The sequence below is a fragment of the Anser cygnoides genome, chromosome 3, assembly GCF_040182565.1.
Source record: "Anser cygnoides isolate HZ-2024a breed goose chromosome 3, Taihu_goose_T2T_genome, whole genome shotgun sequence".
Taxonomy (NCBI): Eukaryota; Metazoa; Chordata; class Aves; order Anseriformes; family Anatidae; genus Anser; species Anser cygnoides.
Genome location: NC_089875.1, coordinates 101,796,025 through 101,818,605, shown reverse-complemented (window position 1 = coordinate 101,818,605; position 22,581 = coordinate 101,796,025). Strand labels below are relative to the sequence as shown.

General features: G+C 39.2%; 2 protein-coding genes across 3 annotated transcripts in view; both read left to right on the top strand.

Annotated features, from left to right (window-relative positions):
* The window catches only part of ALKAL2 (ALK and LTK ligand 2), a 44,254-nt gene extending 35,149 nt beyond the window's left edge, over positions 1-9,105 (top strand). Inside the window, exon 6 of the mRNA XM_066994849.1 lies at positions 8,995-9,105. The gene's annotated coding sequence lies outside the window, so the exon portion shown is untranslated. The remainder of the gene's footprint in view (positions 1-8,994) is intronic.
* The window catches only part of SH3YL1 (SH3 and SYLF domain containing 1), a 43,754-nt gene that overhangs the window by 1,104 nt on the left and 20,069 nt on the right, over positions 1-22,581 (top strand). Inside the window, exons 2-9 of one of the 2 annotated variants that reach the window (XM_066994846.1) lie at positions 8,995-9,105; positions 10,095-10,208; positions 10,701-10,765; positions 13,464-13,576; positions 18,598-18,726; positions 19,668-19,818; positions 20,578-20,650; positions 21,358-21,414. In XM_066994846.1, coding sequence (XP_066850947.1) covers positions 8,995-9,105; positions 10,095-10,208; positions 10,701-10,765; positions 13,464-13,576; positions 18,598-18,726; positions 19,668-19,818; positions 20,578-20,650; positions 21,358-21,414 — 813 coding nt within the window. Of the gene's footprint in view, positions 1-8,994; positions 9,106-10,094; positions 10,209-10,700; positions 10,766-13,463; positions 13,577-18,597; positions 18,727-19,667; positions 19,831-20,577; positions 20,651-21,357; positions 21,415-22,581 lie in introns of both variants that reach the window. The other variant, XM_066994845.1, reaches the window with a different exon arrangement.

Here is a 22,581-nt window from a genome sequence, read left to right as displayed (position 1 = left end):
CAGCCCTCAGCAGCAGGACAGTCATGGTCTCCACCTGGTCCAGTCAATGCTAACTTCAGACCTTTGAAGTGAACTGGAATGAAGTTCCCTGTTCTTTGGCTTGTATCAGTGTTCTTCACCACTAGGAGTTACTATCTCTGACGTGAGCTTTCTATACTTAGCTTTTTAACACATCCTTTACATTGTTTTTAAAGAGCCTGTCATGCCAGGGTGCTATGAAGCGTAAGCTTTGTCACTCAGCTGGATAAAAACGCTACTATAAGCAAGACAATGCAGGAGCTTAGCTAAGCTAGGGCTCTTTGAATTCTTCAGTAATACATGACAAGCACTTGTCATGTTGTTTTGTGTTAGTTTTTTTTAAAGCCATTCTTTATTCCTTGTTTCTTGTGTGATTATGGTAGAAACTATTCATATTCATTGTGGGAATTAATAACTTGTTATTGATAGGAGTGCCTAGGGATATGTATGGAAAGAGGAAATGAGGGACAGAATGATGCCCATAGTTTTACTGATAGAAGCACCTTCTGCAAGAAGTAGCAGGAGTCTGTATTTTGTTAAGGTGCCCAAATATATTTGTTTCCCATAGGTTACTACTGTAGCATGTGGGATTATTGGGCACATGGGAGTTGGAGTCTGCCACGTTTTTGTTCTCTGTGTGTCTTTCCCCAGTTAGAAGAACAGGATGAGTTTTAGGGTTTTATTCTTAAAAGCCCAGCTTTGTTTTAGTTAAATCTTTGTTGCATACTTGTTTATCTCCTTGGATTGCCTGGAAGCTTATTCTTAGTGATTAAAATAGAGTTAGCAAGCCAAAGCTGGGATTCAGGTATGAGGGTAAGGGGGAAATTCCAATCAAAATTTAACATGGCCGAGTCTTGTATTTACATACTGAGTCTTGTATTTAACATGAGAGACAGGCAGAACTGAATTCGTAGCTCTGGTTTAGCATTGGTCATGCAACTTATTTTGCTTGGTGGGCAGCACCACAACCCCTTTGGTACTGACTGTTTACACATCAAACAAATTACAATCAGTGTATGTGAAGACTTGCCAGCAGGGCTTCAGCTAGACAGTTTCCTAAGGCTTGGGTGGCATGGTGGTTAGGTGTGGTGGTGTGTTTTGCACATAAGCCTGCAATTCTTGTACTACAAATTCTTGGAAGAGTTCTCTTTTCAGCCTCAGATAGCCTCCAAGGTAGCTGTCTTTGGAGCTTGTTGTAGAGCATCCCAGCGCTGTTTTCTGACTGTCTTTGTACAAACAGAATGCCAATCATTTCTTTGTCATCTGAAAGCTGCTGCTTATCATGTCCTGGTCTGCTTTAGCCTCAATTGAGGGTGACAGAATTATTTTACTTATGTATTGCTGACAACTAAATTCATGTTATTTTAACACTTTAGGTGGAATACAGTTCTTCTTCTGGTCTTTCTCAACACCTGATCCTTGTGGAAATTCTCCCGTTAAAGGCTTGACTTGGTGTTGCAATGCTCATACAGTGTCTTCAGCCATAGTGGCTAGAATTGATGTTTGTTTGTTGGTGCTAAATTTGAGCAAATATTATGTGTTCAGTGACTTTACAAAGGGTGTCTTGTGTACCAACTTGAGTTGGAACAGGTATTGGCAGATAATTTATTAGCCTAACATCAATCATAAACAATAATATCGGGATATACTACTTTGGACCTGGGTGAGTTATAGAAGACAGTCTGCATAAACTGTACTATGTAGGTGCTGTGCATTTTCTTCATATTTCAGTGACTTACCTGTTTGGGTGGCATTGTCTCATATTTCATGTCTAAGCATTTAGCCTGCTAAAACCATGTTATAAAACACACACTCTCTAGTAGTTTTAGTCTTCTCCTGAGATGAAAGATCATCCTTGTTGTAATAGACCTAGTTGTGAAGACACATTTGTCATACTGACTTGTGATTTTTTTGCCTTCGTTTTCCCTCTTATTTTTTTATCTGCTTGCCTTAATCCAATATTTGAAACAATTCAATCTTTGTTTTCTTTTAAAAATGGTACTTTTTTTGTGATCATTGTGCATCTCAGAAGTAAAAACTTGAAGTCTGATGTAACCAGTCATCTTTGTTCTGGTTATCCACTTTGAGTACCACTCTGAATACTACCTGGCAGCTCACAAAGCTTTTGTATTGATTATATTTACTGTTAATAGCTTATTCAAATGTAGCGAGAGCTGTGTTCCTTGCGAGAGAATAATGTGTTTAGTTTGCCGGTAGGTATTTTGATTTCTTCCCCATACCACTTTCATATATCCTTTCTCCTAGTGCCAAGCCTACAACTCAGTTGTAAAACTCTGAACTTAGGATTTTTGCGTTCTTGCCATTGCTAAATGTTATGGGGATTTCTGAAGATTTCTAGCTACGGGCGTTCTTCTGCTCTACCTCCCATGGGGTTGAAGAGATGTCTTAAGTGCTTTTCAGAACAAATCACCTGATTCACCTGTGCCTCAGGCTGTTAGTGACTATTCATGTATCACAGTTCCTTAGAAACAAGGAGGCATCGCCTCATTGAAGCATCTTGCATATACAAAGTAAACACATTTTTCTTTAAAGCATCTTGTCCAGCTATGTCACTATCATAATAACCATATATAATCCGTCTCACATCACAAAGTTTATCCTCCTAGGAAATGAGAGGGTATTAGGGATGCTCCAAACTGACTTTGGTACCAAAACTGCTGGTAACCAAACTCATCAAATGTTTTTGATAATGTGGGTGGCTGTGTGTTATAGGTATATTGGTTTGATCTTTTTTTTGTTTTGTTTGGTTTGGTTTGGTTTTTTTGCTTGTTTTCACATTTCTTGACTCTTCTCAAGGAAATAGTTAGTTCAAAGTTGAATGGAGGACTGATAACCCACTAAGTGGTACACTTCATGTTTGGATTACTGAAGTCCTTTCCTCTTGAAGAAAAGAAATAAAAATACCCACATGGTGAAACTGTGGGTATGATTTTTTTCTGTGTGCATGCTTTTTTAACATTAGCAAAGAGGAGATTTCATGGGGGGGGGTGGGGAAGAAAAAGAGTTCCTGTGCTCTAGGAGTGCAAATGTAACTGATAGCCAAGCCTGGAAAGGCAGATGGTCAGAGATACCTGCTGGTGCTGACAAAAAACCTTGTATTCTTTTGGGCACTATACATGATGATACTAACATAGCTAGCATATAAATACTTTTATCACATTTCATACCATTTTATTTATTCAGCTCGCCTGTGCAGAAGCTAAACTTATTGTTGGATGTGTTCTTGTATACAATTACTGCATTTCGAATAAATCTTGCCTTGCTTTCAGAAAGGTCATTGGCTAATGTCTTGTTTCATATCAAGGGGGAAAGAGTAGTTTCATTAAACACGTAGTACAAAACCCCCTAGGGTTGCGAAGGCACACATTGGCCTTCCAGTCTTAGCACAGCTCTGCAAGGCCGTGTGGTTCCTGCCGATGTACTGGTACCCTGCCCTACTCTTACTGTCTCTGACACAGCACTGAATGCTCACACCAAGATTCCTGAGGAACAGAGCTGCATGAAAATGGGTAAGACTTCAGGAATCCAAGTTGTAAGGAGCGTGGAACAAGTGCGTGAGATTAGTAAAGAGTCCTCACTGTGCAGAGGGCCTGTTTTCTACTTTTCAGCTTTGTTTCCATCACCTTACATGATGTCTTCTGTCTCCTTTACTGTTCTCCAAATGCCTCTGACAGAATTATACAGCATACACAGTTAGCGTGAACCTTGCTGTCAGTGGCTGCTACTTTCTCATTCCCTCGGTCACTTTCTCAGATTCCTTCTGCCGCACCAGTAGTGCCTCTCGGAAGGATGATGCAAGTCCTGAAGCGTTCCTCTTTCATGTGCCTTGGATTCTCACAAGGAAACAACCTCTGCCTCTTGCTGTTGGCTCCAAAACCAGGAGTCTGGAGCTCAGGCTCTGACAGCTGGAGCCTGGTGGGTCCCAACTGAAGGTGGTAGTTGTTGCCTTTATTTTATTTCATGCTTTTTCTCCAGGTTGTTTTTCAGCTTCTATCATCATCTCCTTGGACTCTGCAAATCTTTTCTTGATTCTTGATCTGGGCTTCTTTGCTGTGTGCCATTGGCTTTCAGTACTGAAAGCAGTAAGTGGAGGGAGACTGACAGAGATCCATTTAATAGTCTGCCAAATACTACGTGCTTCTTGGCCACTGCTCTAAATCCACCTCACTTTTTCTTGGGTTAGACAAAATGCTTACAGTGCATGTCTTGCACATTGTTGTGTTACCAGATGAATCCCAAGGCTGGAGCTGGCGACCACGGTACCACAATGTTACATGTTCGTGAAACCAAAACGACATTCATCTCCCTAATTGTAATGCTGAGTTGAAATCTCTTGTTTAGGCTCTTCTCCAACACTGCTCTGTCTTGCTTTTCAGGTTTCTCATTCCCCTACAATGTCTGCCTTAAACCTTTCTTGACTTGTCATGTTTATGAATGCTCTTAATCATTCTTTGTTCATACTTGCTGTTTGGGGCTGATGCTACTGCTCTAACCATGGGCATTTTGCAAATCAGCTGTATTTTAATTTATTCTTGTGCTGTTTCTGAACTTTTCAGTGAAGTGAGAGTAAAGACAAAATTACTGCATGAGACTTGTGCCATTACTTTTAATTGTTCTTGTGACCAAAAAGAAAAAATTACTTCTTTCAAAATACTTCAAAGCTCATACGTACATGGACAACTTGGGTATGAAATCTGCATGCTAGGTTTTGTCTATACTTATCGTCAGTCTCCTTTGAAACTAATTCTTGATGTTCGGGTTCTTATAATGCCACCGAGCTTTATTTCATCTGTTCATATTCAGCAGAATTTTGATTATATCAGAATTAGTTCTAGCTTTTAAGTAAAAAGGCTTTATTTATTCTTTATTACACCTTGCTCAGATAATTTCACCAAATGTTCAGCCAACACATTATTACTGTTAGTCAGAATGTAAATTAGAGGCTGACGCACTTGCCTCATCAGCTTACAAATTAAGCAGTTAATCAATTTTGGTGTGATATTCCCCCATGGGGCTTTGTGTTGCTGACTCACATATGCTCAATATCTTCTCCCTTCAACAACAAGCAGCAGTGTAAATGAAGCTTGCTCCCAGTTGAGCATTTGCTGGTCACGGCATTCCAAATCCGTCACTCAGTGTATCCTCCTGATAGACATTATTGCCTCATTGCTTCTCGTTACCTCTTTCCTGAGCACTGGTTGAATACAAAACAGACAATTACATATGCATACTTAAAAGCTAATAGTGAAGACAGTGGTACAGGATTATTCCTTACGTTACTGGAGGGATAAACTGAACGTAGAGCTTCTGCTTGCTCCTAAATATTTCATACAGTATTTGTATTAAAGAGCAGATATTTCTATAACTTCCGTAGTTCAGCAAATTACGGTGATGTTTATGTAGGTTTTAAGAAAAGACTCTTTCTGTTCAAATCATAACGTAACCTTGAGGAGGACAGCTTAATATGTGAACTGAAATTTAAACTGTTTTTCATGTCACAGAAATCCACGTTATGGTTTTGACTGTTTATTAAATTAAATATTGACAGCAGTTAAAATAAGGAAAAATCAAGATTTTTGCTCCTAACCTTCCATATAGTCTTGAGTCATATCATTTCTATTGTATTTTAGGGCAAGCACAAATCTTTTGTAGTGCAAACTTCCATGTACTTTTTCTAAACTAGTAAATAACTAGCTTTGGATTGTCCTTGACATATTTGTGACTTTTTTTCCACTTTTTTTAATGGCAAATGCTTAATTTTCTTTGGCTTTGGACAAATTTTCGTGAAACTGATACATTTGTAATTTGACAGTAAGAGTAAAGCATCATCCACGCTATATACCTAGCCAAGAAAAGCTGTGTTTGTAGGTTAGTTATTGTGAGTTTCCTTATTTAATCTTGAATTCTGTCAACACAATCTTGAGTGTGGCATTGCCTGAGAGGGAGAGCCAGTTCTCCCTCTTCCTTCAGCGATAAAAGATCAGATTTCTTTGACTATGGCATTGCAGCCTGGTGCAAGCAATCTTATAAAAATGGGAGTCCAGCCAGGCTTCACCAAGCATGATATTATCCATAATTAAGGATAGGGTGTGAGTTTGTGGATTGGTTGGTTCTGATTTGTTGTTTAAAAAGCAAATATTTTTTCGCCATTTCCTTGAGACCCCCTGTAGGCATCCTGCCAGTTCCTTAGTATCTGCATAATGTTATGGAAGTAAGTAAAGGAACAGTGATGGTTCTGGTGGGTTTTGAGGATGGGAATTAAGCCAGTGTATGGCTGGCTGAGGAATCTCTCTCCATCTCCTCTATTCCCTGGCAATAGAGGAACCCCGCAACATGTGGCAACAAAATACCCCTTTAGAGAAACAGGAGTAGAAATTCACAATTTTTGGTTTGCTCAAGTAATGCTATTTTTCAGTCCAAAGCTTGCATCTGGAAGTAAAATGTTTAGAATCACACCGGAGTAGTGCAAATAGATAAAACACCAGGAGTCATGGAGTCAGCCTAGGTATCTTGTAAAACATTCAAAGTAAACGTTGGAAATAGTTGCTTTGATGTCCTCCCTCCTGACCCAAAGATGTGATCACAATAAAATTTTGAAACTGATTCTTTATTTGGAGTTGAAGAGACAGTGAGGTGGTAGCAGTATTACTTTTGCTGGCTCATGAAGTTCAGCTTTAAATTGTCTTCGCTTAAACTGTAACGCTTGTGTGCATGTAAACATGCACACGCTTTTTCTGGTAACCATAAGGCCTTTCTGAAGCAATTCCGAATCTGAAAATGCATGTGGAAAAGGTGGTGTTTTTTTTAACTTGTCTCTTGTTTGTGGACTTTTAGATATGAAAACTTTTTTTTTTTTGGTCAGTAGGCAGACATGGGGAGGAGATTTACAAGAGAGGTTTCTCTGCTAATATGCTTGAAACAGCCTTTTTTTTCCCTGTTTGGAACTAAGGAGAAGCAGATTGGAGATGTTCCTCCAACATCTGAGGTTGGCCAAGGAGAAGCTAGGTGGAGGGAGGAGGAAATGCATGTAAAGATAAAGAACAGTAAAGGAAGCACAGAGGTATATTTTATTTCTCTATAATCTAGAAGCTAATGCTTGGTTTTGCTCCGTAATGTTTTTCACCTCCAATTATCGGTGCGCACACCTGTTATTTTCATAAAATCTTGATGACTTTGCTAAGAGTTCGGCATGGCCAGACATACAACTGTCCCTTTTACCAGAGCTAAAATAAAGCATGTCTTCCATTTAATTCATTTTTCTTTAATCTTACTGAACCATACCATGAAGTGTGTATCTGGGGAAGATTGCATAAGTGACCCTTCCCAAAATCAAGACCTCTCGACTTGCAAAACACAGTAAGTGAAAGCCTACATACAGAAGCATTCACCTGATTAGGCAATGGCATGCACTGTGTTGCAATGTTACTTATGAATTATAAGTTATAGCAAGCTGAAAGTGTTATTCATGCCTTCTTGGGAAGACTGGTGTTGCAATACATTTGTCGTGATTGACATTTTGTATGCTTTCTACATACAAAATCAAAAATATTATTTCTTTCTTACAACATGCTGGTAACGTTTTCCCTCTGACCTTGAAAATATGATGTTAAGTACGAACAACAGAAGTAATGGAAACGTTTCCTCTTAGCTAGTTTGTTCATCTACCAAAAGCAATTAGCCTTTAATGTTTCTCTTGCGCTGCGCTGTCCTCTCTTGCTGTGGTCCATGCAGCCAGTTTCCAGCCAGGTGAACCAAGGAAGAGACGCCTTCTGAACTCCTGCAAGCCAGCTTTCAATTTTAGGGCAGTAACAGCCTGGGAAAACTGCTTGTGCCAACAGTTTTTCTGAAAGTCGTGAGCTCTTAGAGTTTTACCTTCTCCTATCTCCACACTTGGAGACTTGGACATCATCTGAATTTCTGAACACAAACAGAAGGGATCGGGAGGCAGAGTTAGCATGTCTTCCATTGGTTATCACAGCCCAATGTACTCTTGCATTCCATACATCTTTCCTTATTTTCTCAGAGATCAATATTTTTGCATTACCTTGTGATGACTTCTGTCACTTCAAACTCTCCAATGTTGCATTTTTACCAAAGCCAAGCATTGCTACAATCTTTCACGGGGTAGTTTGGAGTCTCAGCTGTCAAAATCTATCTTGCTCTGGGAGTGTCCTTTCTTGACTGCAGAACATACTAGAGGAATATACTTCACTTTGAAAAGTAGATGTGTAACTCCAATTCTGGTCAGAAGAGTCAGGAGAGAAACTCTGCTAACTTGCCGCTAGGTACATCACTTAGTCTGAGCTGACTTGCTCCTCGAGCTTCATTGACTTCCTCTCAAAATATATTTAGCCTTTACCTTCGTGGCTTTGGATGGGAAGGTTGCCCAGAGTGAGGAGGTAAATGAATGTTCAGGGAACACTAATTACAAAAACTAGGCCACTTCTGACTGCAAGTTACTTCTCTATGCACGCAGTCTCTTCTATGCTTTTTCAAATTGAAAAACAGTGGGGCTCTTACTGCAATACTGTGACTAATTATTTTCAGAGACAGAGCATGATGCCATGTGGACCTTTGGTCTGACAATGTGTATGTGTACTATTGGGACAATTTGTTGCTGATAAACTTGCAATTGGTGGGTGTTATGTCCAGACAGGAAAACAAGATTTTAAGTGAAAGTTTTGAGGGTTTTTAGTAGATGTAAGAATCAGGACTGACTTTGTGTGTGTGTGTGTGTATGTATATATATGTGTGTGTGTGTATATATATATATCTGCTTTAAGGCCTCTTTTTTGCAGTTTTATGGGTGAAATGTTGCTATTCATACATAAAATGATATTTATAATGTTGCATAATATTAATTATTCTGCTCAGTAGTCACTTTTCCCATAGTTATACTGATTTATTTTTGTTATCCCAAACTGATCGTAGATATACTTCTTTCATGTTTTACAGTGAATAATCCTATACCTTCCAACTTGAAGTCAGAAGCTAAAAAAGCAGCTAAAATATTGCGAGAATTTACAGAAATAACTTCCAGAAATGGACCTGATAAAATCATACCTCGTGAGTAAAGAAACACATTTTGATTCAACTAAAACCTCTAATTCTCACCTGTGTTGATTTCAATCTCTTTTTACCAATGCCCTCTGTTTTCAGTGACCTTAACTTGGAAAAGAATGAAGAACTGGGCCATTAAAACTTCTGTGAAAATATTTTGGAAGTAAAGGGGTTCAGTTTGCTGGGTTCTAGACAGATACTGCTTATTGAGAAAAATGTTTTGCATGTTTATAGCCATAGGGTATCCACAGAGGAAGGCTTCTTTGTGGGGTGGAGTGTCCTGCGTTCACCCTGTGAATGTCTGTTCGTAAGGAGAACCTTGAACATTAGCAGTAGTTTTTGAATATCTGTGTTTATCAGAATTACCTAGATGAAAAGAAGTTGAAGGAAAGAACAGGGTACGTTTCTCCTTTGATACAGATTAAGCACCTTTATTTGTTGCTGTCCTCTTTATTTCTGCCATGGTTATTCTGTTTCTTCTAGTGTCTTCCTTCACCAGGTGTTGCTAATTGTGGCTTTGAATTTATAACTACTATGTTCCAGGAGGCCCGTAATAAGGCTTGCAGGATGATGACATTTTATTTGACACAAACGCTGTCTAATGATATAAGCTGATTAGGCTGCTGTGTATCACCGATTTAAATTCAGACCTCACTCCTCCAAAAATCTGTAGAGACGTTAGTTGTCAACTATCCACTGCCTCGTTATCTTGCCAAGGGTACTCACAGACAGTGTTCATGGCAATAAGCGAGCTAATTCTGCGTGAGCTAACCGGGATAGCTGAGGCAGTTGTGGCAGTGCAGAGATCAACGCAGTGCTACCTGTGTGGTTGACTGAGGAGAGGAGGTGTCATCATTGTTAGTTCAGTTTTCTTGCAGTTTTCTTTGAGTTCTTGCTTTTACTATTTGACTGTTATATGATCACAACTGTTAAAAGTAAAGTTTCCTTTTTCCCTTTCTTTGAACTTCACTTAATAAATGATTTTCCTTTTTCAGCCCATGTAATAGCTAAAGCCAAAGGCCTTGCAGTTTTGTCTGTTATCAAAGCTGGATTTTTGGTGACTGCTCGAGGTGGAAGTGGAATTGTATTAGCTCGTCTTCCTAATGGCTGTAAGTTGTTATTTTAATTCTCCCATGAAGTACAAAAGGAAAAACTTTTTCTAACTTTTATATATATATATAAATATTGTTTTTCTTCATTATTTCGTTCTGTAACGTAAAACAAGCTAGTAGCTGACAACATCTGGCTGGAAAGCTGTTTTCAGAATTCTGTACCTATTTTTGGCCAGACATAAATGCTCTCAGTATCTTTGTATCAAAGTATGAAATGTAAAAGCATAGTATAAAATTAATTTTAAAAATGAATTATGTCCAGTAATGGACGACTGTATGATAAATTTGTAACATAGATATTTGTTTAAATGAGGATTTCTATTTCTTTCATTCCTACCAGTGGAATAAACCAGTGTGATTGCATTCTAGTATGTATGAATATAGTTTCAAGTGGAGAACTTGTTAGCATTTTTGAACTGCAATAACCATGTAAGTATTTCTTCTAATATGTAGTAAATTTCTGTACTTTTTTCTTGTTTTGCTTGACAGCCTGGTCTGCTCCTTCTGCAATAGGAATTGCTGGCCTTGGTGGTGGATTTGAAATTGGAATTGAGGTATTATTTTGCATTTGAAGCACTTATTAGTGTGGTTTTTTTTGTTGTTGTTTTTCAAGCATTTAAATGCATTGGTAAAGATCTAAATGTTGGTGAGATAGTGAAATCTAGTTTTCTGTGAAGGAGGGTGGCGGACACAATTTTAAGATTGATTTATACAAGCCAAACAAAATATGGGAGGTTGATCCTATCAATCTAATTGCATGGAGAAATTTTAAAAAATAAATAAATGAGGTGGTAGCTATTTCCTGATTTCCTTGATTTCTCACTTATAGAAGACTGAATTTTTCCCTAATGGGGAAAATTCAAGTCAGTGTTCCATTATAAGACAAATGGAATTAATTAAAAGTATACTATATTTAAGTGTATCAAGTGCTTTGTTGAAGAGCACAAGGACTCCATCTAGCAATAAATGCTGAAAGGAACTGAAGGTGGTGTAAAACAGAGCCTAGCTAATGTCACTGTACTTCATGTGTTCCCTACTCAAGCTTGTGATTCGTGGGTGATACCCTTCAGTTTGGGAGCACCAAAACTAACGGTGCCTCCTCTGAAGAAATCCTACAGAAAACAAGTCAGTTTCCAGCCAGCAGAAGCACTTAAATGAGAGACTTTCAGTGTGTTCAGAGGAATCCTGTTGATCTGAGCCCTGGCTGCCCTCTGCCTCTTCTTTGTACCTATTCTTCCTCACAGCTTCTTAAATGTTGTTGCCATCTGTCCTCCTCTTTCTCACCCTGCCCTCCAGTCCCATCCTTCTATTTTCTATTTAGCCTCTGTTCACTGATTCCCAAATGAAATCAAATATGACAGTATGCTGCCAGCAAGATCTCTTGCTATGGGCATTCTCTTCTTCAGAAGAATCCATGTAAAGCTGATCGGGATGGTACACACGAGCCCCCAGTATGTCTCATGCATCCCCAGCTACCCCTCTTCTGACAACCGGTCACCTGGTACTCACATAATGAAGAACTGTTCGATATTTTGTTAGATCCTCATTGTTCACTGCATGATCTCGGGTATTATTACTCTGTACTTTTTGAAGAACACTGTGAATACGAAATTACTAATTTTTGTAAGGGTTTTTCTTTGGTTTTCATGACTGCAGGATCTGAATACATTACAAAACATTGAATTTGATGAGCCCCAGGGTTTTTTGTACATTCTCATTTTATGACAATGAAACAGACTCTTTAGATGCTTTGATAAATCAATGAAAGTTTTGCTTTAATCATCTCCATCTGGTCTTTTATGTAATGTAACCATTTACTACTGATATTTACTAAAATAATTTAAATACACGAGCTATTTCCAAGAGGACATTTTTTCTGAGCAATCTCATTTGAAATTTTAGTCACCCAGCTTACAAAATACAGTTTCCTTACTAGCATTGTTATAACATGAATTTATTTTCTTCTTCTAGAGAAGAGATGCTATTCAGAAATACCTGAGTGGCTTAGGAGCCCAGACTCCAATTTCAGCACTGTTTTAGCAATTTAAGAACTTCTACATTGTAGAAACTGGTTGAATTTTATTCCTGTAGGAGAGATTATAATTAACATAGTTGCGTTTGTGCTTATGGATGGTTTTAAACATTAAGAAGGAAATCACAGTTTTCATAAGTCATAATATTTGCATAAGGTTTTTCCAAATGAAAAAATTTGGTACCTCAGATTAAACACCAATTTTAAAATTCATGCTTTCCTTGAAGGTTTTATCACTGTAGATTCATTTAGCTTTAGCTGTGGATTCATCATCTTTATGGGTAAAAGGAGGAGGTAGCAGCATCCTGAAGGACCTCCATCCCTGGATGATTCAGAAACTACTCATGTCAGACATCTTTTGTTTGGGATGGGGTGGAGGTTACCAGGGGGCTAATAACGAAGGCCTCTTACACTGCATAATACTCGTGGACCAGAATTGTTTTGCAAATAATCTGGTATTTCCTCTTGTATTCCCTGCTGTCACTGTTTGGAATTTGGGGTAAGTTGAAAGTTTGTTCTGAACGTGACTTTCAGTCGCACCCATCTGATGGAAGATCAGGCACAGTAGTCCTTGGGTACACAGGACATCTGTTGAAAAAAGTAAGCTACAAAAATGTAATCTACTTTGTTGAACTCTGAAACAGGCTGGTACTGCTACAGTCCTGGGTTTAACGTTGAATTCACCTGTATCTATCTTGTTTTTTTAGTGCATGTAGTGTATTCACTGAGCTTTATCTTTCAAAAATACCTTATCTCTCCAGTTACATGTTTCAATAGTTCTTGAAGAGGCTGTCTACATCTCATAAATTCAAGACTTAAAAAAAAAAAAAAAATAGTAATTTATATATATGTGTATATAGTTATGGTTATAAAACTCCTGATGTTGTGTCAATAAAATACGATTAAGTAAAAAAAAAAAAAGGATTTTTAGTTTCCAAAAACTAAAATGTAAATTTTAGCATCTATTTTTGCAGAAAAATGACCAACTTGGTTATGAAAACTGTTTCAAAAGAAGTATTTGCAAGAATGGAAGTAATTATCTGATAGGATGGGAGATTCTAACTTGAATTAAAAATTTGATAAATTTAGAGCTACTTTTTAATTCGGGGAAGGAAATATCTGCAATGCTACCACGTGCTTTCCCACAAAACAGAAGATTCTTCTCCCATGAAGTTCAAACTTCTTAAAAAGCATGGTACTTCTGTTTGATGTTTTTGCAGGTTTCAGACTTAGTAATAATATTGAATCATGAGAGAGCAGTAGAAGCTTTTGCCAAGGGAGGGAACCTTACACTTGGAGGAAATCTTACTGTGGCAATTGGACCTCTGGGGAGGTGAGTAAAATCCCTTCATAATATGGGTTAGCTTTAAATATGGAAAATATTTTTTTAAAGGCTATATAAATATTTGCATGGCTTTCTCTGATATCTTTACAAAACAACCTGGGCAACCTGTATGTTGACTGGGCCATATTGTTTCGGTAGCATAATTGTAGTGTTATGACTTCTTAGTTGCTTGTTTTTTTTGTGTTTTTTTTTTTTTCCCTTTCTTGATAAAGGTATTTATTCACAGAAGGAACATGTTCTGAAATTTACTCTCATTTTTGCAAGACACTGCTTGGGTAGGCTCCTCAGTCATCCTGGTCAAAGTGAAAGAGATTGAAAAGGCCAACTGAATCTGGCAAATAACAGATGGTTACAGGAATGGTGCCTCATAAGGGGGTTTGGCTACTTAGACCATGGGACTTGCTTGAGAAACCTGGTTTGCTGGGGGCTGATGAGGTCCATCTGTCAGAGAAAGAGAAGAGCATTAGTCTCTCACCTACCGGTCATAGGCTTGCCAAGCCGGAGAGTTGCTGGAGAAGGGGAATCTCAATCCATCCTGCTCCTCCCAGTTTGATGTCAGTATCACTGATAGATGCCCAAAGCCTGGAGAAGGGTCATGGGTTAGCTGGAGAGTGCCTGAAGATCAGCACAAAGGAACTCCAGCCGTTAAGGCAGCTTCATCAGGGTCCCAATTCAAATGTCACTATTATAATGCATGTAACATGGGTCATAAACGAGAGGAGTTAGAGATGTACACACACCTGCAGGGCTATGACCTCATTGGCATTACAGAGATGTGGTGGGATGGCTCCGATGACTGTGGTGTTGGAATAGAAGGATACAAGTTCTTTAGGAAGGACAGTCAGGGGAGATGAGGAGGGGTTGTTGCCCTCTATATCAATGACCAGCTGAGTGCACGGAGCTCTGCCTGGGGGTGGATGAGGAATTGATAGAGAGCATATGGGTCAAGATTACAGGGAGGTCAGGGACAGGTGACACGATAGTGGGATTCTGCTACAAGCCACTTGGCCAGGAAGACCAAGAAGATGAGGCCCTCTATAGACAGATAGAAGCATCTTCATGTTCACAAGCCCTGGTCCTCATGGGATACTTCAACTACTCTGATATCTGTTGGAGGGACAGCACGGCAGGGCATAGGCAGTCCAGGAGGTTCCTGGAATGCATTGATGATAACACCCTTCTCCAAGTGATAGAGGAGCCAATAAGGAGAGGTGTTATGGTGGACCTCATTCTCACCAACAAGGAGGGACTGGTGGGGAATGTAAAGCTCAAGGGCAGCCTTCCTCTGCAGTGACCATGAAATGGTGCAGTTTAGGATCCTGAGGGCAGCAAGGAGGGAGCACAGCAAGCTTGCTTTGGCCTCTTCAGGAACCTGCCTGGTAGAGTTCCATGGGACAAAGCCATGGAGGGAAAAGGGCACAAGAAACCTGGTTAATGTTCAAGGATCACCTCCTCCAAGTGCAGGAGAAATGCATCCCAACAAAGAGAAAGTCAGGTGGAAACACCAGGAGGCCTGCATGGATGAACAAGGAGATGCTGGCCAAACTCAACCAGAAAAAAAGAGGCCTACAGAGGGGGTAAGCAAGGACAGATAGCCTGGGAAGAACATTAAGAGATCATCTGACCAGCCAAGGATCAGGTTAGGAAAGACAACGCCCTTTTAGAATTAAATTTGGCCAAGGGACATCAAGGGCTACAAGAAGGGCTTCTATAGGTACATCAGAGATAAAAGGAAGAGTAGGGAAAATTGTGGGTCCTCTCAAAAAGGAAACAGGAGACCTGGTCACCCAACTGCCACAACTTCTCAAATATGATGAAATTCCCACTGACTGGAAGAGGGGAAACATAACCCCCATTTTTTAATGGGGGGAAAAAAGAAAGACCCAGGAAACTAAAGGCCAGTCAGTCTCACCTCTGTGCCTGGCAAGATCACAGAGCAGATCCTCCTGGAAACCGTGCTAAGGCACATGGAAAATGAGGAGGTGATTGATGACAGCCAACATGGCTTCACTAAGGGCAGATCTTGCCTGACAAATCTGGTGGCCTTCTATGATGGCATCACAACGTTGGTGGATAGAGGAGGAGCAACTGACATCATCTACGTGGACTTGTGCAAAGCATTTGGTATTCCTACGTGATATCCTTCTCTCTTAATTTGGTGAGACACAGATTTGAAGGATGGACATCTTGATGAATGAGGAGTTGGCCGGATGATTGCACTCAAGAGTTGCAGTCAACAGCTCAGTGTCCAAGTGGAAATAAGTAATGAGTGGTGTTCCTCAGGAGTCAGTATTGGGACCAGCCCTGTTTAACATCTTTGTCAGCAAAATGGACAGTGGGATCGAGCGCACCCTCAGCAAGTTTGCTGATAACACTGAGCTGTGTGGCGCGGTCGACATGCCAGAGGGAAGGGATGCCATCCTGGCTCGAGAGGCTGGCTTGTGCCTACCTCATGAGGTTCAACAAGGCCAAGTGCAAGGTCCTGCACCTGTGTCGAGGCAATCCCAAGCACAAATATAGGCTGGGCAGAGGATGGTTTGAGAGCAGCTCTGAGGTAAAGGACTTAGGGGTGTTGGTTGGTGAAAAGCTCGACATGAGCCAGCAATGTGTGCTTGCAGCCCAGAAAGCCAACCCAGACTGCATCAAAAGCAGCATGGCCAGCAGATCAAGGGGGGTGATTCTCCCCCTGTACTCTGTTCTCGTGAGACCCCACCTGGAGTACGGTGTTTAGCTCTGGGGACCCCAGCACCAGAAAGATATAGGCCTATTAGCAGGAGTCCAGAGGAGGGCAATGAGGAGGATCAGAGAGCTGGAGCACCTCTCCTACGAAGACAGGCTGAGGGAGCTGGGGTTTAGCCTGGAGAAGACTCCAGGGAAACCTTATAGCGGCCTTCCAGTACCTAGAGGGGGCCTACAGGAAAGCTGGGGAGGGACTCTTTGTCAGGGAGTGCAGTGATAGGACAAGGAGTAAAGGTTTTTAAACTAAAAGGGGAGATTTAGATTAGATGGTAGGAGGAAATTCTTCACTCAAAGGGTGGTGAGGCACTGATACAGGTTGCCCAGAGCACCTGTGGATGCCCCATCCCTGGATGTGTTCCAAGGCCAGGCTGGATGGGGCTTTGAGCAACCTGGTCTAGTGGGAGGTGTCCCTGCCCATGGCAGGGGGATTGGAATTAGATGACCTTTAAGGTCCCTACCAACCTGAACCATTCTCTATGATTCTAGGCTCAATAAAGAGCACAAGTACTACAGTGCCTGAGTGAACTGTTATTTTCATTGACCTATGGGCTTTGCTACTGCAGATCTGCCTGGCAGTAAGTTTTAAAAAAAAATAGGACTACACCAAGTAATTACTTTTAAAGCTTAAGTGATTAAGCCAGCTTACTTTGAAGGATGAGATGATATAATCACAGAATAATTTAATTTGGAAGGGACCTTAGGAGATCTCTAGTACAACTTCCTGCTCAAAGCAAGGTTTGTTATGACTTCAGATCAGGTTGCTCATGCCTTTATTCCAACTGGGTCTTGAAAACCTTTGCTTAGCCTCTCTGGGAAACATACTCCACCGCTCAGCTGTTCTCATGGTGAAAAGTTTTGCCTTACAGACCGTCAAAATATTTCTTTTTTTTAATGTGCCTATTGTCTTGTCTTTCCACCATGCACCACTTGAAGAACTTGACATCATATTTGTCATTGCCTCCTCATAGATACCTGAAAGCTGATGATAGGTTCCCCCCCCACCTAAGACTTCTCCAGTCTAGTCAAGCCCAGTTGCCTCAGTTTCTTCTCTTGGAGCATGTATTTTTTTATGCCTGTTTTTACAGTGAAGGTTTTGCTGGTGTTTTGTCATCTTTTTCTGACAAAATAGAAGGGTAAGATGCTACCTGTTCCACTGATGAGACAGATACATGGATCAGGGGAAGGCAGTGCATGACATTGGTGTTGCGAGGCGTTCAGTATGCTGTCCTGCAGCATCTCTGTGTCTATGTTGGGACATTGTGTTTCAGGTGTACAGGCAGAACTGATTACCAAATAGGTGAAAAACTGGATCGTCAGGCTTGAAGAGCAGTGGCAAATGATTAATGTGATATCCAGAGGCCAGGTTCTTGTGGAAGTCCTCAAGAGGCTATTCTGGGACCTCTCCTGCTTGATAATCTTCATCAGTGACCTGGAGGAACAGCTGTAAAATAGCCTTTTTGAGTTTGTGGATTACACTTTGTAATCTTATCTTTCTGTTGAGGTCTGATAAAGCCTTACTTGATATATTTTGTGCTGGTTTGGGCACCATAAGATCAAGAAGATTGGGATATATTCAGTAGTGTTACATGTTGCAACAAATGTAATCACAGCTTTTTAAACACCATCTATGAAGAATGACTAAAGAACTGATTAAAGAAGAGACTGAGGGGCGATAATATCTTTAAATGTATAAATGGCCACAAGAAAGAGGAAAGGAACAATGCGGTCCCCTCTCCGCGTGACAGACAAGACAAAAATCAGAGAGATTATTGCTGCAAAAAAGACTTCTTTAAGGCCAAGAAAAAAAAATTAGGAAGTAGCAAATTTTGTCTATTGAAAATGTGGAATCTGTGTTACTGGAAGACAATTTCAAACAAGCAGTGAGTATGAACTTTGTATATATGTTATTGTCCTGGCTTGGTAAATTTGAATAGTTTTCTGAAATTCTTGTGTTAAGGTTAGTAATTTTTCAGTCTTCTGAATGCAAGAGGAGGTCTACTATAGAGTATTCTCATGAGGCAACATTATTCTGTGCTTTGGAGGAAACCTTATCGCCCAAATTAATTACTTTGTGCTGGGTTCTGTCTGAAATGAAAACTGAAAGTGGATTTTAACTCTGACCCAGTTGAGCATATTCAGCAGAGAATGTGAGAACAGAGAAAAGTGAAACCCTTGCAGGCTTTTGGTGGGATTAAGATAAAAAGGCTATTACTGCTCATGTTGTGAAGCCATACTGAAGACTATCAAGCAATTTTTTTTTTTCCTTCTAGAAACTTAGAAGGGGATGTTGCACTGAGAAGCTCTGCTGCTGTCTATACATACTGCAAATCTCGAGGACTATTTGCAGGTGTATCTCTGGAAGGAACCTGTTTAATTGAAAGGAAAGAAACCAATCGCAAGTAAGTTTTCTTTGAAGTTAGAGGATTCAGTGAAGGAACAGTGACACAGTGAACTGGGACGCATTCAGTTTGTTCTCACAACAAACTCTTTTTTCCATTCCATGTTTATTTTAGGGTTTCTTAAGAGGTGAGGGTGTCTTCAGTTTACCCAACAGGTATTAAAAAGATGGTGAACGTTTAAAGAGACCTTAGGTTCAAAAAGGTAGTTATAGAGATATTTACTGTATATTGAGAAATATTTCAAGTCATTTGAAACAAAAAAATAAACCCTGTTTTAGACCATCACTGAATTTGAGAAAACAGTTTGAGAAATGCTGCAGGTTTCCTTTGTACAGCCTATTACATTTGAACTACTTAAGGCACCTCCAAATGGGTGGAAATATTCAAAATGGTTTTACTGTGCTGCAGATCGTAAAATATCAACCAAATAATTCCAAGAACTAAAATACAGTAACTGAGGTGTCTGCTGTATTGTAAGTCCGTGTTTATGAGGACTTTGGTTTTGCTAATACCAGCAAAGACTACTACTAATTTTAATGACAGCATGTCAGATAATAAAATTGCAGTGCTAATGCATTATTAAACAATTTTACTGCATCATTAAGGAATCTGTTAAAACATTTTTAGAAGTGTCATGTATTTCTTCAGTTTGCTGCATGATTGGCTTTCAAATGGTCTCGTTGATACATGCTACGTGACCAGTAATGAAATATTACCAGTGAAGAACATTTTGAAATAAGGTGGTAGGCAATCAAGTTTGCAGTAGCTATTTATCGTTCAGAATTTATTGCTAAGCTAGTTATGTCACTTCTAAATAGAAGATCAATAGGAGAAATCTAAGAGTAGGAGGGGAGGGGAAACGCATAAGGTGGGCTTATCTAGACACTAAAATATAGTACTGATAAAAGACCTGGCATCTGTTGTTTTTTTTTTTGCATCAGGTTTTATGGGCAGGATATACGTGCTAGTGCTATCCTGTTGGGTGATGTTCCTTCTCCTGCTCAAGCAGAAGATCTTTATGAGATTCTAGCATCCTTCACTGAAGAGTATGAGAATGAAGAGCAAAAAAATAATCCAGGAAAAACTGTAACGGTACAAGGAAGGGTTTGGGTGTCTTTCTCACGGGCTTTTTTCTCTTCCTGAACTGTTTATAGTCAGTAGTAATGGTAATATTGGTGTTCTTGTGGCATTCTTAAGATCTCTATTGGATGCTTACAAATGTAATGCATAGCAGACACTTCATAAAATCATCATAGAATCATAGAATGGTTTGGGTTGGAAGGGGTCTTAAAGATCATGTAGTTCCAGCCCCCCCTGCCATGGACAGGGACAGCTTTCTGTGTGTAACATCCATTCAAGTACACTCTTCAGTATTCCCCTGCTGGGCTCTTCTAGAGAAGTATGTTGCTGGTTTGGCTTTGCATCATCTAGAAAAGCTATATATCGTTGTTTTCAGAGCAATGTATGATCAAATCTGAGGTGATGATTAGAAAAGTTTCTTCAACCTATTTCTAATTCAGTTAATCTGTAAATAATGAGCATACCAGGTTTGATTTGGTACTCTTCTAAGTTTTCTACTTTTTCTGGCTTCTATTTAATCACACTTAAAGTAATATAATTCTCAGTATTACAGAGGATGATTTTTTGATTGATGTTACTGATGGACAATCATTTAGTTTTGTCTTTGTTAAACCCATAGTGAATTACTCTATAGTCATGTGTATGTCACTAGTTCTGTAGTGTACTTCTTGAGTTCATACATTTTCAGTGCAGCTTGACGTACCTCTAGAGTATGAAGTTAAAATCTACTTCCAGGTCTGATGCAAGTTATTTTAAAAATGTTTGTCTTAGGTAAATGACCCACCTGCTAGACCAACATCAAGACCAGAACCGCATAAACCTGCTGTTGGGCCAACACCACCAGGTTAGAAAGCATTTTGATAATGATTAATTAATCTCTTTATAAACGTAGATCATTAAGGCTAACGAAAGTTATACAATTACTGTAGTAGTAGCTGTCTGTATGAGAACATTTTTTATATATTCTCCCTTGAGCTAACACCGAGAGCATGTTGAGACAGTGCCATGAGCAACAAATGATAAAGCCTTTTTGTTTGTTTTATATTAACAAATCTTTTCTCTGACAGGTTTTTTTATAAAAGTAGTGTTGGTTTAGTTACAGAAGTAATTATTCAAGTAAAGCATACATGTTTATTAGATATATGGAAGCCCCTTAGTACAATGACATTTCTTAGTAAAAAGTCATAGTTCTACTAGAAACTACTAGTCCTACTTCTAGAAACTTCTGGTTTCCACAAACTTAGTTTGTCTGTTAGGTTGTCGTTTCTTTGAATAGAGTTCTTACAGTTGAGTGGGGGAGACAATTTTTGAATAATAATTCATCTACCAAAATACTCACATGGAACGTAAGGCAGTATGCAGCTTCTGTTGTTAGCTTGATTTATTTCTATGGACAAGGATAGAAGGCAAGATCCTTATTTCTTTCTCCTGTACTGCTTCTTAGATAACTGCAGTCATTTTGGAACTATTGAACGCATTAGAAAAACAGCATATGAAATGTAATAACATAAGTTGGTACATCATATAACTTGCTACTTAATTTTCTTTCAGCTGAAAAGAGCTCAAACAGGCTTTATCCTGAACTTCCAACTAATTATGCCTCTGCGGGTAAGTACTAAACTTACACATGTTTTATTAATACAATGTGAATCTGAGAAATCCTAAAAGTACTTTGGAAGACGTCTTCCAACATCTGCACATTCCTTTATTATCCATGTGTTAAAATGAGATTTGGTCATATATGCTTTCTTGAAAATATTTCATAAATATGCATCTTATTTCTAGGCTTTACATTCCAACAAAAGATGAGTCTTATTTTCTTTTTCTGAGCAGCAAAAGTGTGGTTTTTTTGCTTTATTCAGTGAGCTTGAAAAATACACCCAAAGTAGCAAAACTGTTTTACGTTGCCATCTAATTGAAGTGAAGAAGTAAGAAGATATAACAAGCTTGTGTCCAAACCCTTATGCAAGGCATTTTAACTCCTGTTTTAATTAAGAATTACTTCCACAGATCATATCTGATTATGCTGACATAAACATAGATTTCCATTGCGGTTATACTCGAGTTTTTTGAGATATCTCTGCATTGTACCAAGAAGATACTACTTGTTCAGTATTCTATTCTGACTCACTTAAGCTTAAAGCAGTTTCAGCTCTAACAGTGAATCCAACTTGTAGTATTTGCAATGTAATTCTCAAGCTGTGAGGCCCATCATCTGGAAACGTGTGATCTGTTAACTACATTTCCTGGGTGTAGGTAGGTATAATGGCCAGTGCAGGGATAAGTTTTGATACTGAGCAACAAACTTGTCTGGGTTGCAAATAATAAAGGAGATGGTTTTTTTCAGTTTTGGGGTGTGGGTGGAGGAGGGCTAAGGTTGACATTATGGCCAGAGGTTTTAGTTTTCCAGCAGTTACAAAAGTTGCAGAAAGGTTGAAGCATCATTCATCCATCTCATTAAATGAAAGAAGAGCTAGACTTGCAGATTAAATATTTTTAATTATATTTTATGTACACCTGAGTTATCTAGATAGGTAATGTAATATAACCTATTTCAAATGCAAGAAGAATGTTACATGAAAAACATGTTTTTCTAAACTGATAACGCAATGCTTGACTCAGATGCAAGTAGTGTTTTCATGTAACCGAATAACCCTTTAACTTAATGCACTTAGCTGGAAAATGAGGTGCAGAAATGCTTTAAATTTTTTCCAGATACTTAGAAATATCACAATTTTATTTAAAGAATAATATTTTGAAAAGACTTTTTGCAGT